The 18,021-nt window shown below is 55.3% G+C and overlaps 1 protein-coding gene across 1 annotated transcript in view; it reads right to left on the reverse strand.

The window, feature by feature from the left end:
- LOC144936577 (liprin-beta-2-like) overlaps nucleotides 1-18,021 on the reverse strand; it is a 47,009-nt gene that overhangs the window by 16,952 nt on the left and 12,036 nt on the right. The window contains exons 3-5 of the mRNA XM_078863798.1: nucleotides 7,904-7,990; nucleotides 6,636-6,749; nucleotides 4,028-4,156 (exon numbers count right to left, since the gene is read on the reverse strand). Coding sequence (XP_078719924.1) covers nucleotides 4,028-4,156; nucleotides 6,636-6,749; nucleotides 7,904-7,990 — 330 coding nt within the window. The remainder of the gene's footprint in view (nucleotides 1-4,027; nucleotides 4,157-6,635; nucleotides 6,750-7,903; nucleotides 7,991-18,021) is intronic.

Consider the following 18,021-nt stretch of genomic DNA (forward strand, 5'->3'; position numbering starts at 1 on the left):
CAGCATCGTCTTTGTTCGATGGCCGCCGCTGCTGCTGCTACGAGGACACGCGAAGTTCGCGTGGTGATGGTTGATGCATGAGCAGGGATTCTGTTGGACGGAGCCAACGGTGTGGCACTGCACAGCCATCGGCATCGCACGCGGCACACCGCACACCAACGAACTTACGGAGAAATCCCAAACACAAAACAATTAACACCTTTGCGTCAAGAGTGTAACTAATTACCGAGGCTTCATCACGGATACGGTTGGGAGACGGGGGGCGGGGGGAGCAGTGGGGGGTGGCGGCGCTCAGATTCCATCTCCGCGACACTTAAAATAGAATCTTCATCCGTGCTTAATTTCCCGCTATAATGATGACGCTAAGCGTTGGGAACGAGCGGACAGCCACGAGATGAGATGCAAAATCATGAACATCGCACGCGCGTCTTAATCGCTTGAAACTCGCGAAAATTACATTATCTCTGGGAACTGTCACGTAAAATGTTATTTTTTTTTCCGCGTTTCAGTTTAACAGCTAATCAGCTGAATCTGCTTCCTATTTTCACAAATAGGAGGCTGGGGAGAAGGAGAGGTGTGATGCGGAGAAGAGGCGGTAAAGATGTTGGGGGGGGGGGGTGGTCAGGGATGGAAACTGGAGATGGGGGGCTGGGGGGCTGGGGGTGATGGGGGTGGTCGTTCCACGATTGGGGTGGCTTGGCTCCGTTGGCGTTCCGCCAGCAAACGCGACGACTCAAGTGGCCCGGGGGACCGTGCGTTGGCGTGGGGGTCACGCAGCCGGCGATGATGAATGATTATTTTCTCGTTTTGAAGAAGTGCTTCATTAAGCGGTGAGCGAGCGTCGGTGAGCGCCTCCTCATCTCCCCCCCCCCAGCCCCATCTCCTCTTCCACCCACCCACCCCAATCAGCCGCCACCGACTAATAGCAATAACGATACTCATAATAATAATTCCACTGTTTTCGAGCGTCATTCCCGCAAACTGCACGTCACTCCCCCGTCGGGCTCCTAGCGCCACGCGGTGATCGGGGGGGACATCGGAAGCAGGCGAGCGCCCGGGGAGGCAGCCAGACCCGGCGGTGCCAACAAATTGTCCAAGCTCTGCGGTCCCGTAGCGGGATGTTGGGCCAACTCCAAAAATACGAACCCAGCCACCGCACAAGCAAGCCGTTACATCACGAGCCCTGGGGGTCAGGGGGCGGGAGCGGCCTCAATTGGTACCGGCAGCAGCACGCAGGCGCAGTGGCACACGAGGAAGCAGCATCTCGGGCAGCTGCCACACCTCCGATAAGCGTGGCTGGCTACGTGCGTCGCGAATGAAGATCGACACGCAACACATACACGGATACCCAAGACGCCGGAGTGACAGCCGTGCCGCTGAATTAGCATCCTGCGACGCGGCGGCATCTCACACGCGAACCAAACTACGGCGCAATCGCATTCACACATTCACGCACAATCAGTTGCACGCTCGCTCCACAACGGGAGCTGGGAATTGAACTCAGGTCTCTGGGTTGGGTTCGTAGGGCGGAGCGTTAACCGTAGCACCGCTGCCCCCCTCCCCAACTCCTCCACCCCCCCCCCCCCCCAACATCTTAAACCACCGCAGGGATTTTAAAGGCGGATTTAATAGCAGACCGGCTGCTCCCACGCCGCTCTCCGCACCCCCCTATTGCTGCCACCAACAGGTACGGCGCTTCAATTCAATTATCAATTAACGCTTGTTATGGACTCAATTTGAGGCTAATAGCAGCTGCTCATTTCAACAGCTGGGATGGGGCAAGGAGTGTTGGGAAGAGGGGGTGGGCCGAAAGCTTAACAGCCCTCGCCGCGACCCTGACCTTCGACCCCATCGCAGCTGTCATCGTCTGCAAAAAATAACAACGAACCGCACGCTGCCAGCACACAGGTGGAGTTACTCCGCACACTTCCACGGCCGTGGGAGACGGGTGGAGGGTAGCCACGGGGGAGGGAGAGCGCCCGGCCGGGTCGTGAGAGAGAGAGAGAGACCAAGATGGTCACGTCGCGAGAGATATGGATATTTAAGGCGATATTCCAGAATTCGCTGTTGTTGCTACTGCTTTTTCTACTGTCGCTGAAAACGCCATGGCAGACACGCGGAGGCTCAGAGGGATGAGACTCATACGATGCAAATCTACAGACTGGCATACTCATGAGCGGTTCCAATGAACAATAAAACTCGTTAGCCGTGGACGGACGAAGTATGGAGCGCCGAGCGGAAAGGTGACGAGAGGGTGGTGATGATGATGATGACGATAAGAGGGTGTTGATGATGAGAGGGTGATGATGATGATGAGAGAGAGGAGGGAAGAGAAAGATAAGGTGGGACGAGAAGGGAGGGCACCCGATTGCAGGATCCGGACCATGTGACACGGTTACTCTGCCATCCTGGTTGCATGGAGATGCCTGACGCATGCTTGATGCAGTCTCAAGCGAACCGCCGCGCGTCTAGAACGCTCTATTTCGCCGTGAGAGTCATTCCGCCGGCGAGTGAGACCAATCAGTGGTAACCGGCGCGCTAACCACCGATTCGATGTATTGGCTGTCAGGCCAAGGAGGGGCTTTGATAAAGAGTTCTGAGCCAGATCAACACTCGTTACATTACGAGTCGGCAGATATACACACGGCCACGTGGCTTTGTTTGTCCGTGTAGTTTTATCGGCAAATTTCAAACTAGAATAACATATTAAATAATAAACAAACGTGACCTTTATGAACTTGCTGGCTGGGTGGCTGGGTGGCTGACAGGCTGGCTGAGTGGGTTGGTGGGTGGGTTGGTGGATGACTGACTCGGTGGGTGGGTCTTGGCGAGTCATTACACACCATGCGCTGCTTAATTAGCCATGCACCGCACCGCATCGCGCCCATTTACACCCACGAGCCAATTGGGTTGGTCGGTACCACCTGGGGGGGGGGGGGCAAATGCTTCCAGTATGCACCATGGGCTGTGTCCACAATGGGCTAAATCTCCGCCTATGTATTAATGTATGTTTTATAAACACATCTATTTATTTTGATCTTATGTAGAAGGTTCACATCACATTTAATTATTTGTTCATTTCTAAAATGACAATTCTCCATATCAAACACACTGTGGTAGCAATATTTTTTATTTCAAGCTACCACGAGTCCCTTGCTGTCACACAGATTTGTGATCTGGAGATAAAACCGTTCAGGAAAATCACTGGTAGCATTTGCCACCCAGGGTGGTACTGACAAGCAATTTTCGGGGCATTGACCCGAAGACCATTTCTGCACACCAGGAGGGGGCCAAACTCATGCCGGGTCGGCGAGGGGAGCGGCACTTGGCAAACGGGCGACCTGGGCAGGAGCTGCGCCCGCGTCGCGCTGCACGGACACCACCTCCTCCTCCAGGCGGCTCATCTGGAGCTGCAAGGCGCCCACCAGGCCCTCCACCCACTGCCGGGGGGGCGGCCGGGACGGCGGCACGGGGGTCGGGAGGTGAGAGTTGTTGGGGGGGGCGCCGGGAAGGTGAGGAGTGGGGGGGGGACACATGCTCCATCATCACAGGGGGGTGTGGAACGCGGGTCGTGGAGAAGGCCCCGAAGCGTTCCGCCTCTCCACGCTTGCCAGCCATCTCAGTCTCAGTCTCCGTCTCAGTCTCCGTCTCAGTCACCGTCTCCGTCGCGCCGGCTCCGTGCCGCGCGCCGCCACCTCCGCGTCCCGGTCAGCTCGGTGAAACGTGGTTTGTCACGCGTGAGTCTGTCTTTGTATTTACTTCTTGTTATATATATATACGAACACGTAAATAATTGTTATCCCTTTCGCGCCAATTCTACGCGAATCGGCACAACTGGTGCCGAGTCGCGAGGCGGCGACAGATCTATTGGGATGTCCTGCCAAACGGGCCCACAAAAGCGGATATCACAGAACTACTTCCGAGCAAGGTGGTCCGCGGTCTAACGGTGACTCGTAAATAGTAAAACAAACAAACGGCCAGTGGCGATAACGTAACAGACGAGCGCGAGCGAGACGTCCTCCCGTACCTCTCTGTCAGCCGGGCGCGCCTCTCCAGCATCCTCCACCTCCATGGCGGTGATCTTCAGCTTGAGGGAGGACACTTCCGTCACCAGGTCCACCTTCTGCGTCTCCAGGTTGTTCCGAGCAAGCAGCTCCTGCGGAGCGACAGACGAAACGTCCGCGATGGATGAAACGTCAACAAGCCGCGACGGCTAGGCTCGCAAAAACCGCCACGCCGCCGCCACCACCGCCGCCACCCCCAAAGACGCATGGTTGGTGGTGGTGGTGGTGCCGTAGGGTTGGAGACAGCCCCGCTGCACCGGAAGTCCCACGTGGCGGCACCGCGTAGGGCCGGCGCGCTCGCACGCTGCGCGTAATGGGCGGCTGCGCCACGCTGAAGCGGGGGGGGGGGGGGGGTGGTGCCAGCCCCGTCAGGTCTCGCGGTGGCGCGGGACGCGATGCCCACATTAGCCTGGCAAAAACCACGGGGTAGGTGCTGGAAAAATCTTGATTTAATATTTATTTTTCCTCTTTGCTTAAAATATGACTTTGCCTTTGAAGCGAATGACACGGCTGTGATTAGGGGCCACTTTTCTCTCGGTTTTTCTTCTCTGTAACGGCGGCGCAGGAGGAGGAGGCGTGGGGGTGGAGGAAGAGGCATTGTGCAGCCGAAACGCAACCGCTATTTAAACCAAACGAGAGACCGTGAACGGATTTACCAGATTTGTAGTTATTTTAAATCCTCGCCCAGCACACGCTCGCCATTCCGTGGACCGTGCGACGGACGGGGCCACTCCGAGACGTGACCACTAACCCCATCTCGCTCAACAATAAAATATAAAAAAAAATGTTGCTTTAAAATAAAGGTGCAGCCCCTGCAAGTGCTCTTCTTGCACCACCGCTGGCGGAAGAGGCCTCTGCCAGAGAGCCCCTCCTCATAGAGGCCATCTTGGCCGACTCACCCGCGTTGAGATGATTTGTTACAATCGTCGAACGGCATCCGCCCGGATCGCTCGCAGCCAAGCAGCGAATACACATGGGTGGGCTGCGTGGGAGAAACTTATTGCGATTTGGGGAAATTGTCAAACGATTTGCGCAAATTGAGGCACGGCAAGTATCGGGGTTCGAGAAGCTGCGTTAGAGACCCTGCTGGTGGACTGTCGACTCGGATGGCTCGAGGGGGGGGGGGGGGAGGGAGACGTCTCGAGAAGGGAGGGCAACCAGTCGGGAAGAAGAAAGGAGAGACCTTGGAAGGACCGGGGCAGGAGACCAAGGCAGGAGACCGAGGCAGCGCCGAGAGAGACAGAGGGGGGGGGGGACTCCAAGCGGTGTGACCAGGGTGAGAAGGGCTCTGGGGGTAAACTTGGAGGAGATGGTTCCAACCAAAGCTGCTGGAGGCCGCCGTGCGCTCGTCGCGGCTGGCGCACAGGCGGCCGAGGGGGGACATCGCCACGCGCCTCCGGGCTCGCGAGCGGACAAGCGATGAGCGTGCGATACAAATTGTTTCATGATTTTATCGTGATTATAACAATTATTATTATTATTATTTATTAAAGGACTGGAGTGAGGGGAGAGAGAGGGGCAGCAGCCCACACGAGTGGGGGAACTCTCCAGCAGGAAGGCGGCGAAGAGGCCGAGTTACTTCTCCGACATCTTCAGAGAAAGTCAGCGGCTGTCCGAGCGCCCAGGGCCCCGTAGGGCTGCCGGATTCCCCCTCACCCCCCTCATCATCCCTCCTCCGTAAACAACGCATGCCAGCGAAGATACCGAGTTAAACCCCGGGGGAATCGGCCCCTGCACCGATGACGTCCTCAATGGCCGTACGCGAGCCTGAGATGTAACCACGCACGGCGCTCGACAATGGGCAACGAACACGCGGCACGGCCGCATGGAAGCCATCGCGATGAGGGCGATGAGGGCGTTGATGTCTCCAGTAGTAACGAGGGTAGAAATCTTGATAATAATAATAACACCGGGATGTTCGGCCAATTCATTTTCGTACATGGGTTTTTTGTGTCGGTGGGTGTGTGAGTGTGGGAATGCGTCATTGGGTGAGTGAGTGGGTGAGTTGGTGGGTGAGTGGGTAGGTGGGTCGGTGTGAGAGTGTGGGAATGAGTGAGTGCGTGGGTTGGTGAGTAGGTGGGTGAATGAGTGGGTGAGTGCGTGGGTGAGTGTGTGGGTAGGTGGGTGAGTGGGTGTGTGGGTGGGTGAGTGGGTGTGTGGGTGGGTGAGTGGGTGTGTGGGTGAGTGGGTGTGTGGGTGGGTGAGTGGGTGAGTGTGGGAATGAGCGAGTGGGTGAGTGAGTGTGTGGGTGGGTGAGTGGGTGTGTGGGTGGGTGGGTGTGTGGGTGGGTGAGTGTGTGGGTGGGTGAGTGGGTGTGTGGGTGGGTGAGTGGGTGTGTGGGTGAGTGGGTGAGTGGGTGAGTGGGTGGGTGGGTGTGTGGGTGGGTGAGTGTGTGGGTGGGTGAGTGGGTGTGTGGGTGGGTGGGTGTGTGAGTGGGTGAGTGTGTGGGTGGGTGAGTGGGTGTGTGGGTGGGTGAGTGGGTGTGTGGGTGAGTGGGTGTGTGGGTGAGTGAGTGTGTGGGTGGGTGGGTGTGTGGGTGGGTGAGTGAGTACCCCCACCACGTGCCCTCACCTGCTGCAGCATCTCCTCGGTGCCGGTGAGCTTCTCGCGGTGCTCATCCAGACAGAACTCGAGCTCTCGGATCTTGTCCCCCTGCACCTCTACCTGGTCGGTGAGCACGCTCACCTACACGCACAAAGACAAAGACCCCCCCGTATAGCCTCAGCAGACTGTTGAGGCAAGTGCTGTTAGTGATCACCTATGAAGGCTGGAACGGCATACGAGGGGGAGGGTGGCCAGAACCCACGCCCGGCCGTCTTTGTCTCCCTCGTGGTGATGTTTACACACCGCACTGGGTACTCAATTGAGGCTGAGTCTACCTAGGGCAGGCCGAGAACCGGGTCAAATAATTGCCACTGGTGTTGGCGGAAATAGAACTTGGGTCGTCGGTTTCTGAGAGCGGCACGCTCAACATTCCTCTACCGCACACGCACACACGCACGGACAGCCATACGCACACACACACGACGGCTGTCACCCACGTGGCCTCTCCGTAGGGTGTGGGGCGAGCGCTACTAACGAGCGCTCAGAGTCTAACTAGGTGAGGGCTCAAGAAGACATCTGGACGAGTCTCATTTGCAAGGGTGGTTGATTCGCGTATTTGATGTTGAACTTTTTTTGCACCGTACGTAGCCAACCGTGCTGATTGGAGGTGCGCGGGGGGTGGAAGGACGACAAACTAAGCACAAAAAACTGCTCTAAAGAAATGAGATCGAAAAGTGGGTAGCCGCTCCAGCCACTTCCAAATTTCGGCAGGCGGCCGCAGAAGCGCATCTGAAAGCGCGATGTGGTCCCCATCTTTGATTGAAGGCCGGCCAAAAGCCGCTGCTGGGAGGATGACCGCAGTTCACGTGGTGAAGGTTAATGTCCATTGACAAGAGGTGGTGTGGATAAGCAGCACACACACACACACAGCTACTATTGCTGCTGCTGCTATTGCTGCTGCTGCTGCTGCTATTGCTGCTGCTGCTATTGCTGCTGCTGCTATTGCTGCTGATGCTACTATTGCTGCTGCTATTGCTGCTGCTGCTGCTATTACTGCTGCTGCTATTACTGCTGCTGCTACTATTGCTGCTGCTACTATTGCTGCTGATGCTACTATTGCTGCTGCTGCTATTACTGCTGCTGCTGCTATTGCTGCTGCTGCTATTGCTGCTGCTGCTACTATTGCTGCTGCTGCTATTGCTGCTGCTGCTATTGCTGCTGCTGCTGCTGTTGCTGCTGCTGCTACTGCTATTGCTGCTGCTGCTGCTGCTATTGCTGCTGCTGCTGCTTCTCACCTGCAGCACGAGTGACTCCCGGTCCTCCTCCAGACGGGACAGCCGCTCCTGGTAGTCCTCCCCCTCGGACCCAGGCTGCCCGTTCTTCTGCAAACACAAACACGCACAAAGACAAAAGTCACCCCTATAGCCTCAGACTGTGGGGGGCCCATGCTGTTTCACGAGTAGCACCTACGAAGGCCGGCACGGCACACGAGGGAGTGGGTGGCCAGCACCAGTTCGGGCCGCCTTTGTCTCCCCAGTGGCGAGGTTTACGCATCGCACCAGGTTATTCATGTAGGGCTGAGTTGACCTAGGGGAGGCACAGGACCAAGTTCAGATAATCGTCACTGGTTTTGGTCGTGAGCGGGAATCGAACTCGGGTGGCCGGGTTCGTAGCGCAGCATGTTAACCACTGCACTACCGATCCCCATATACAGTACAAAGACGAAGATTCCCCCATATAGGCTTAACAGACTGTGGGAGCAAGTGCTGTTAATAAGCACCTGTGAAGGCCGGAATGGCACAAGAGGGTGGATTGCCAGCACCCCGCTTGGCCGCCTTTGTCTCGTGAGTGCCGATGTTTACTACACACCGCACCGGGTACTCGCCACGTGAATACCACCAGGGGCTGTGCGAGTTCCGTTACATTCTTCCCTTCGGCAGGGGCCGCGAGCGCACGGGAATATTTCCCCGTTTTTACAGCCGCACGGGACATCACGTGTCTCTCCAACGCAACAGCTGGCGTGGCGAGCCGCCGGGGCGGCATGCGCTGCAGGAATGTCTCCGCCACCCAGCCCGGGCGACGAGAAAAACGCAGGCACCGCACTCTCCCCCCGGGCCCCCCTCCGCCCCCGCAGGCGCACGCGTGCGCACGCACACTCGCTCAGGAGCTGCTCGCCACGGCGCGTTTCCCAGGAGAGACGCCCCGGCTGCCAAAACTTGCGAAGCCGCGGGAACGCGCCGCGCACGCCGCCCGAGAGCGGTGACGCCGCGGATTTCGTGAAGCCTCGTGCCGCCGGCTGAGTGACTCCTGGAGACGAGGAGGTCCCGGCCCCTGGGACTCGGCGTGAACCGATGTGAAGTGGCTCGGGAACGACGAGAAGATGCAGCGCTCAATGGGCCGGGGAGTTAAGATATATCTGTGACGCAATACACTTGGGACTCGAGATACCCGGGTGTCGAGGGACACGGGACTGAAGGCAACTGGGGCTCAAGACGCTTGACGCTTCAGACGCAGGAGACTAGCTGCTAAGGGACTTCGGAATAAAGAGGCCTGGGACCCAACAGATCTGGGAGTAGAGGCATCAGCATGAACGTGCACGATCCTATAAAACTATAAACTACTTTTTTATTTTACCAGGTAAGGCTCCACTGAGCTACGTAGCTCTTTTTCAAAATCTACCTGGCCGCAAATGATAGCTCAACGAAGTGGCTTATCATGTGGAAATGTATAGCAGCCAAATATTATCAAACGGGTGACGTTGACTCGAAATTTCGAGGAGAATAAACCGGAGGACCCGGAGGATAATCCACGTGACCACGTGGAGAACACGCAAACTCCAAATATACAGCAGCAGGTGTCAGGGTCGGGATTGATCCCACGACCTCCTGCATTCCAGGCGAGGTAGTTAACATCTCACCACCGTGGCGCCCCACAGTATGGGCCCAAGCCACTATTACCCAGCACCATACAAACGCCATCCGCCGCACAACAATCCGAGCCATTTCAAGATCGCAGCCTTATTTTTAAGTTGCAACTCTTCAAGCCATGGAGGGCCGCCCCGGCGTCACGGCCAGTAACAACGGCGTTGTAATCCACACCGAAATCGCAACGATTCCATCTCCTGGTGAGGCAGTTGATACAAATGGACGAGTGAGCCCCCCTTCCCCCCGCGGCCAGCCCCCCACCGCCAGCCCCCCACCGCCAGCCCCCCACCGCCAGGCCCCACCGCCTCTGTCCACGCAGCAGCAGTAGGAACGGGCACCCCACAGTTAGCGTCGACCGGCAGGACGTGTCTGGTGGGGTAAAGTGTGGGGTAAAGTGTGGGGTAAAGTGTTGGTACTCCTCCCCCACCCCCACCCCCCGACCTCTTCTCCCAAGACGAACTGGCCAGCGTGGGAGGGTGCGAGAACAAAGCCCCGCGAGGGGGGCGCCCCCCTTCCTCGAGAGAGCAAATCTCAGGGCTGCGCCTTCACCCGTCAGCACTCCCCTCCTGCAGCCACACGCACGTGGGCGAGACCCCCACTCGGTTAAGGGGGTGGGGGGAGGTTGGGGGAACGGGGGGGGGGTTCACTGGCGCCACCACAAGCCCATCGCGGGGCCAGAGTCGCTGGGGATCGACATTTCTACCCTCGTCGCTACAGCACCAACATCGTCATCAGCACGAAGAGGTGGGGGGGGTGGGTGGAACGGGGCTGGGATTGTGGAGAGGGCATGGCGGGAGGAGTCGGGGGGCGAGCGAGCAGGAGGAGCGTTCCGTTGGACGGGAGCAGCCACCGACCCCCATTGAGACGAGCCGTCTCTGCCGTGCAACTGCGGCGTTGCCTTTCTTACAATCACAGTATCATCATTGTTCTTATTATCATCCGTTGTCCTTTTAAACATATGCAGGCTAGAGACATCCTATGGAATGTTAAGTGAGAGTGAGTGGGCTCTGGGCTTGAGGGATGATGGAGGCGCCGGGGGTCGAGACTGGCAACGGAGCGGCAGCCGAACGAGGGAATGTAAGCACGTGTTAGGGGAGGCGACCTGGGGTTCATTATTCAGTACCCCACTTGTCCACATTCATATTAACAAAGACAAAGATCCCCTTCCTCCCCGTGTAGCCTACAGAGGCAGTTGGACAAATAGCCGTTAGCGAGCACGAGGGTGGAGTGTGTGGCCAGTACCATCCCCGGCCACCTTTGTCTCCCCAGTACACACACTGCCCTCATGTAAACCTTGGTCACCCAATGGCAGTGCCCCCTCCCCCGCCCCCCAGGACCAGTGTAGATTAGACTCCTCGTCACTGATGCTAGCCGTGGCCCGGAACGGAACTCAGGTTGCAGGTCCGTAGCGCAGTTCACTAACCATTCAGATTAACACAACAACCGCCATTCACGACTAAGTGGCAAGTGACGTTACAACGGCGCTTGTGCCAGGCTAGGTGCACTCCCGAGGCCACGTGAAGTGTCGAAGGCTCGCTGACAGGAGGTCACGGGACAGACCCAGGTGCCATGTATTGACTGACTGAGACGACTGACAGATGCACCACCTGTGTCCCCTGCTGTGCCAACTTGCTACATTTCAGCAGCCCGGCTAACACACACACAGATTAACGCGCACCACACACACCACACGTGGGATTCTGTTGGGGGGTTTATTTATTGAGAACGGGTCGTGGCTCCTCGTGGCGAGGAGTCAGCCTTTTTCCGGCGCTGACTCAACAAAAAGGAAGTTATCGCGTTTCATTAACAGCTTTTATTTGAGACTGCATAACAATGGCAAAGTGGGGGCGACATAGAGCCATCGCCTGGGCCACACAGACTCAGCTCAGCTCTGAAACCAACTCTAGTGCAGATTACAGGACACTTTCAACGATAATTTGAGAAAATAACTCAATTGGAATACACAAAGCACAACCATCGCCTCCCTCCTGCGAAAACTCGCTCATGACTCACTTGAGTCACAACAACAACACTCCACTGAATCATTGAGTCACAACAGCCGTCGTTCGCCACTAAGCGACGGTGGCGTCACCACGACGCTTGTGCCAGGCTAGGTGCACTTTGAGGCGACGTGAAGTGTCGAATGCTCGCTTGGCAGGAGGTCACGGGACAGACCCAGCAGGTGTCATGGATTGACTGACTCAGATGACTGATGCACCACCTGGTCAAAATCTTAAATGTTCATGTAACATAAACTCATTTTTTTTTACCATAAAAAGGTCCACTGAGCTATGTAGCTCGCTTTCAGAAGCGGTATGGCAAACAAATGATAGCTAAACGAAGTTGCTTATCACGTGGAAATGTATAGCAGCCAAATACTCTAAACGCGTGTCTCCAAACGTGGAGAGAAAAACCAAGAGGACCCTGAGAAAAACCTACGCGACCACGGGGAGAGAGACACACAAACTCAAAATATTGGACAGGAGTCTGGGTCGGGATCGAACCCACGACCTCCTGTATACCAGGCGAGGTAGTTAACATTAGTGTGCAATCCCCTCCCAACCCCCATTCCTCCACAACCAATACCATCAGGTCCGGGAAAGTCGCTAAGAGCAGCAACACGACGTCATTGTAAGGATTCATTCACATTGGATCGACTTGTCTACGTGAGAGTTCTCGCGCGCACTCGTTACTGCTGGCAGCGCGAACGCATTCGTACCTTCAACCTCAGTTGGAAAGCTTCAATAAAGGCCGTTATCATTGTTGTTATTATAATGAAATATATATAACCACATGACGGCATGGGTTGGTGCAGTGGTAACAGTCGTGCCTCACAGCCAGCAAGTGCCTGGGTTCAATCCCCGACTCGGGCGTCTTTCTGTCTGGAGTTTTGTATGTTCTCCAATCTGTTCTGTGTGGGTTTCCTACGGGACCTCCCATAGCTAAAAAAAACACACACAGACACAAATAAAAAACAAAAATCCCTTGTATAGCCTCAACAGACTGGTGGGGCAAGTGCTGTTAGCGAGCACCTATGAAGGCAGGCAAGGCACACGAGGGGGTGGGTGGCCAACACCACGCCCGGTCGCCTTTGTCTCCCCAGTGGCGATGTTTACACATCACACCAGGCAGTCATGTGAGGCTGAGTCGACCTAGGGGAGGCCCAGGACCGCTCCCCACACAGACACACGCACAGACACAAAGTCAAAGACACACATACACAGATAGACACAAACAATGGTATTGGCCAAAAGACGTCCATTCCAATACTGGACTTCACCTGAAAATGATTGCAATTTGTATCGCACACAGCAACAACAAACATCTCTTGCGAAACTTGGCAGGGACCCTACTGCAAAAACAAATATATGAGGCTTTTCCTGCGTAAACAAGTGGAGTGATTAAAAAATACGACTTCAACTATTTTTTTATTTGACCACGGAAGACCCACTGAGCCCACTGAGCTACGTGGCTCTTTTTCAGAAGCGACCTTTCTATCACAAATGAGAGTTCAACGAAGTGGCTTATCATATGGACATTTATTGCAGTCAAATACCTTAAATGTGAAGTAAGAAACCAGTAGACCCGGAGAAAAATGAACGCGACCACGGGGGGAGAGAGAGAGAGACACGCAAACTCCAAATATACAGCAGCAGGTGTCAGGGTCGGGATGGAACCCACGACTACCTGCATACCACGCAAGGTAGTTAATAATAATAACAACAGCGCCACTAAGTGGCAGTGACGCCACCAACGTGCCGCGTGTGTGCACGGCGAGGCCGTCACGAAAAGCGCGAGCGAAGGTTCGCCGCCGCCAGGAGGTGACTGGACAGACCCCCTGGGCACGGCACGGGTCGTCCTGCCAGAGGTGGCCGGGCACGTTGCACCACCCCCTGCAGGTGCCCGCTGCTGTGCCGGCCGGGGGTGTTGACTCACTCGAGAGTCAGAATCGTGCCAACGTCTAAATCCGAAAAACAAAAGTCGGTCGTATTTCCACGTGGACACAGCCACCAGCAGCAGCAGCCCCTTGCCCCGCACTCTGCGCAGGGGGGGGGGGGGGGTCGGCCCTTGCCACCAGCCCAGCGAACTTCACTAATACTCAGAGGGGCACGGGCACTTTCGCCGATAAGACATCGTCAGTGCGAGGGCCGCCACACATTTGACACCATTGGGGGTTGACAGCAGCACGATGTTGATGATGGGGGTGTTGTTACTGTGTGTATTGTCGGGGGGCCGCACATCAGGGGCCGCACTAAAGTCCACCAGGGGTTACCAGCGCCCCCCCCCCGCGCGCATGGCAGCGAGGACCACTGCTACACCAAACGCTTTCGGAAACACAGGAAGTTGGCAGCCCACTCCGTGTCCGTTCTGCTCAACAGCGGAGACTCCGCATCGCGAGCCCGCGTCGCCACAGTGGACGTGTTGTGCGTGATTGTGTCCCACCACCCACGCCGAGTGGGGTGGGGTGGGGGGGGAGGTCACAGAACGTCGATTGTCGTGAACGAGCGATAAATTTACGAACGACGAGGCCAGTGAAGTGGCCCCCTCGCCCTGGAACAGCGCCAGGGTCCGGCCAGCCGATGTCCCACGCCCGTGTCCCATGCAACGCTGTGAATTAGTTTATTTATTTATTTTAAAAGAATCCAGTGGAAAATAAATCCCTTCCAGAAGAGGAGTTTGTGTGTAACAAAGTGTGACATTAAGAGCCAGATTCGCATCTTGGCAACGTGGCCCGAAACGCATTGCGGCTCAGCGATTTGGGCCGCTCCGTTCGTGATGTGACGGAGACTTCGGTGAATTATTTTATTTTAGTTGGCTAAAAAAAAAAACATCGGGCGGAAATGCATTGGGCTCATTTCAGTTTTTCTTATTCTCTTTGTTTAAAAAACCCCCGAAACAAACCCCAAGTACGTCCTTGACTGTACTTCACCCGTGAAGGCCACAGCTCGGCCTTGCGAGATGCCGTGCCGAGTTTATTATTTACATTTTCCCTGGAACAGAGAGAGAGAGACGGGGGGGAGAGAGGTGGAGTCGGGGGGGGGCGAGGGGGGTGGGTGGGGGCGGTGGTTGTTGTTGTGGCTCACGGTCAACCCCCCAGGGGCTGTTAAATTTAAACTCGGCGCGTGGTCGTGGTGGTCGTGGTGGTGGAACAGTGGGGTCCGCGGGGAGAAGTGCGGAGACTGTGAGAGGGAATCACAGCTGAAGAGAGGGGGGGGGGTAGCAGGGATTTGTGGGGGAAGCGAGTGTGCGACAGAGAGAGTGAGGGAGCGTGCACGGGTGGGGGAGAGAGAGAGACGGGTCTGCCGATCCAACTATGGGAGTGTGCCGGAGAGTTTGGGGGTGGGTGGTGGTGGTGGGGGGGTGGTGTCGAGAGTTTGGGATCGCTCGCAGCAGGGATTGTTGAAGAGATGCCCCAGAGCCGCGTGCCTGCGTGTGTGAGCATGCACGCGCTCGCACGCTCACGCGCTCACGCGCACGTGCGAGCGCGTGAGCGCGTGCGCACGTGCACGCGCGCGTGAGCGTGAGCGGGCACGCGTGAGTGTACGCGTGTTTGGGAGCGTCGGTTCACACGTGGCAACTGCAAGGGTCTCTCTTTTTTTTTCTCTCCTCCCCTTGTGTGTGTCTTTCTCTCTTGCCCTGCTCGCTAACTCGTTCGTTCGTCTGTCCATCCGCACTTTTTTGTAGGGGGGGGGGGGGGGGGCATGGGACATGGGGGATGGGAGGCAGCTTTGTGCCAGGAACAGGCGGAAAGAGACTTGTGCTAAAACTGTGGAGGCCCCCGTGATGTCAGGCCGCAAGCATGCGATCCCCAAGGAACGTGGCCCCCTATATAAAAAAAAATTGGCTGCAGAAGGTGTCCCAGAGACGGCGGGATGAGAGCGGGGTGCCATGGCAAGCCAGGAAGGGCTCCTCCATCGCTCCCCCGTGAATTTCGCAAAGAAACTCGGAAGCCGAGACATTTGGCGTTCGTAAGATTGCTGAACGTCAGCTAAATCAAGATAAGTGGAACAGGTTTCCCCGAATGGCAAAGACCGGTTGCGAGATCTTGGCGGATGTAATATATTATCATGATGTAATATATTATTTGCTCAGCAAAAGCTTCGCTTAGTTTAAATGGTATTTTACAACAGGGCGCGGGATTACGATGTTTGACCGATTCCGTATGAATGAGTGTCTGGCCTCATGTCGGCAGGAGAGCAGAGTACCTGGCGAAAACCCATTGCATACGAGGCGGTAACAATAACATCTTCGTACAGGTCGATTCAATAATCCATTGCTGTACCGTCATCTCCAGACCACCTTGAAAAGCCCGAAGCCTACAACACCCGATGCTCCCAAGTAGTCGACCATTCACGCACTGCTTGCCAGGCTCAAAACCGCCGAAGCTTCCCAGATCTGACGAGATTGGGCGATGCGCGGGACGAGTCACTCGTCGTGCGATGGGTACGAGGGTTAATGCTCAAACTCCACACAGATGGGTAACCAGTTGCTCGGAGCAAGATTCGGAGAGGTTGAGTGCTCCTAGACTGGACCAGTTACGACCAAGAAAACCCTCATGGCAGGTATTAATAATAATACATTTACATTTGTAAAGTGACGAATTTAATGCGTAAATTGCAATGCGCCACCGTGTATGGAAAGCAGGAAATAGACAACCTATAGGGTACACGGCCAGGACTAGAGGGTGTTAAAGGCCACCTTTAAAGAGGCGAGTTTTCCAGACAGACTCAAATAGCTGTAAAGACTCTGATCGTCATATCAGCAAAGGCAAAGCGTCGTTCCAAACCTTGGGAGCTGCACTGCTAACAGCCCCGTCAGCCCAGGAACAGGGCCTTGACCTCCGCGTCCTCAGAAGACGGCAATCCAAGGATCTCGGGGGACTTCGATGGTGACCCTCAACATCGCCGTCACCTTCCAGGGCCACACCTGCAACACCTGGCGGCAAGGCTCTGGTGATCGTCACCCACCCAACTACTAACCAGGCGCTGCGCCTACTCGGCTTCTGAGATTTCACGAGTTCGGGTGTATATATATAATCAGGTATATACAGGGTGCTTCAAAAAAATGTTAACACTTACATGGGACTATCGTTTTTAATGGAAAAAGAATAGATACTATACTGTAGTATGAAAACAAATGCATGTTAATAGCTTCAAAAAGTCAAAGAGCCTCCGCTTGCTCGCCATCATTGTCAACGCATGCCTGGAATCTTCTCCAGGTAGTCTCCAGTGCCCAGAGGGCACATTTCTCGTGGTATTGTTGCAAATTCTCAGAAGTGCTAAAAACATTTTTGTTGAAGCACCCTGTCTATCGGGCGTGTGTTATGAGTCGACGTTGGGCTATTCGCGACTTCACGGAAAAACACCGAGAGGAAGAAGAAGATCCCTCGCGTTCAGGTTGATCAGAGGAGGTGTGTGGAGAGAGTGTCTTACGGTGGAGCTTAACGGACGAAGAGCAAAGCTGGGGAGACAAAGACAGAGGTGCTACCGCACGGGTATTAGCGGTTGTCTTGCATAGCACAGGGAAGCGAAAAAGCTCCCGGCACAGGGAGCGAAACGTCGGACAACGCGCCGAACGACGACACGCGTCACGAGCCGTAAACACGTCCGGAGAGCTCTAAACAGAGAGATTTAGTGAGAGAATCCAGCTAATGGAATGGTCTCCACATGGACGAGAAGGCCCCAGAAGAACGGTCTGGGAAAGATTTGAATACATGGCTGTGAACTTTTCACCTAAGGACGGCGCGATGGATTTATTCACTGATTGAAGGACATTCGGCGGCGGTTCTGAGCATCGGTCTCATCCAGCACTGGAAAAGTTAAAAGTCAAAGTGATTTCTTTATTTGAGCACTGCAGTGGTGCTCATATACTGTTTTGAGCCTTAAGTCAGTGGTGGGAATTCCACCTACCTATGATGGGACAACCACTGTCGCCTTCCCCACAGAGTGGTACTCATCGTTTCACGCGCAGTGACATGGTGGGCTGAGTCAACCCCTCACCCTAACCAGGATTTGTCATCTGTGAACAGCTCACCCTGACCGGGCCGGGCAATGGGTTTTATTTTAATAAACTATCGTGTTTTTGTATTATTCGTTGTTGTAACGTTCTTACCCGACTCTACTGGACATCTGTGCAAAAGTGCTTTATAACTCATCAGATTCCTTCGGGATAAACAAATATTCCGATTCTGAAACGTGGGTTGGTCCAAGTGAATGGCTTTAAAAAGTCGAATGGAGGCGAGTGCGTGGCTGAGAGATCGGAATAGTGAGCCAGCAATTGCTCGGAGCCCGAGGTTGAATCCGAGTTGGAGTAACCCGTGATTAAGCCAGGTTCTCAGAGACAGATTAAGCTTAGACCATAAATGTAGTGGTAGTACCTGGCGAAAACCCATTGCATACGAGGCGGTAACAATAACATCTTCGTACAGGTCGATTCAATAATCCATTGCTGTACCGTCATCTCCAGACCACCTTGAAAAGCCCGAAGCC

Source organism: Lampetra fluviatilis, chromosome 16 (genome assembly GCF_964198595.1).
Source record: "Lampetra fluviatilis chromosome 16, kcLamFluv1.1, whole genome shotgun sequence".
Classification (NCBI taxonomy): domain Eukaryota; kingdom Metazoa; phylum Chordata; class Hyperoartia; order Petromyzontiformes; family Petromyzontidae; genus Lampetra; species Lampetra fluviatilis.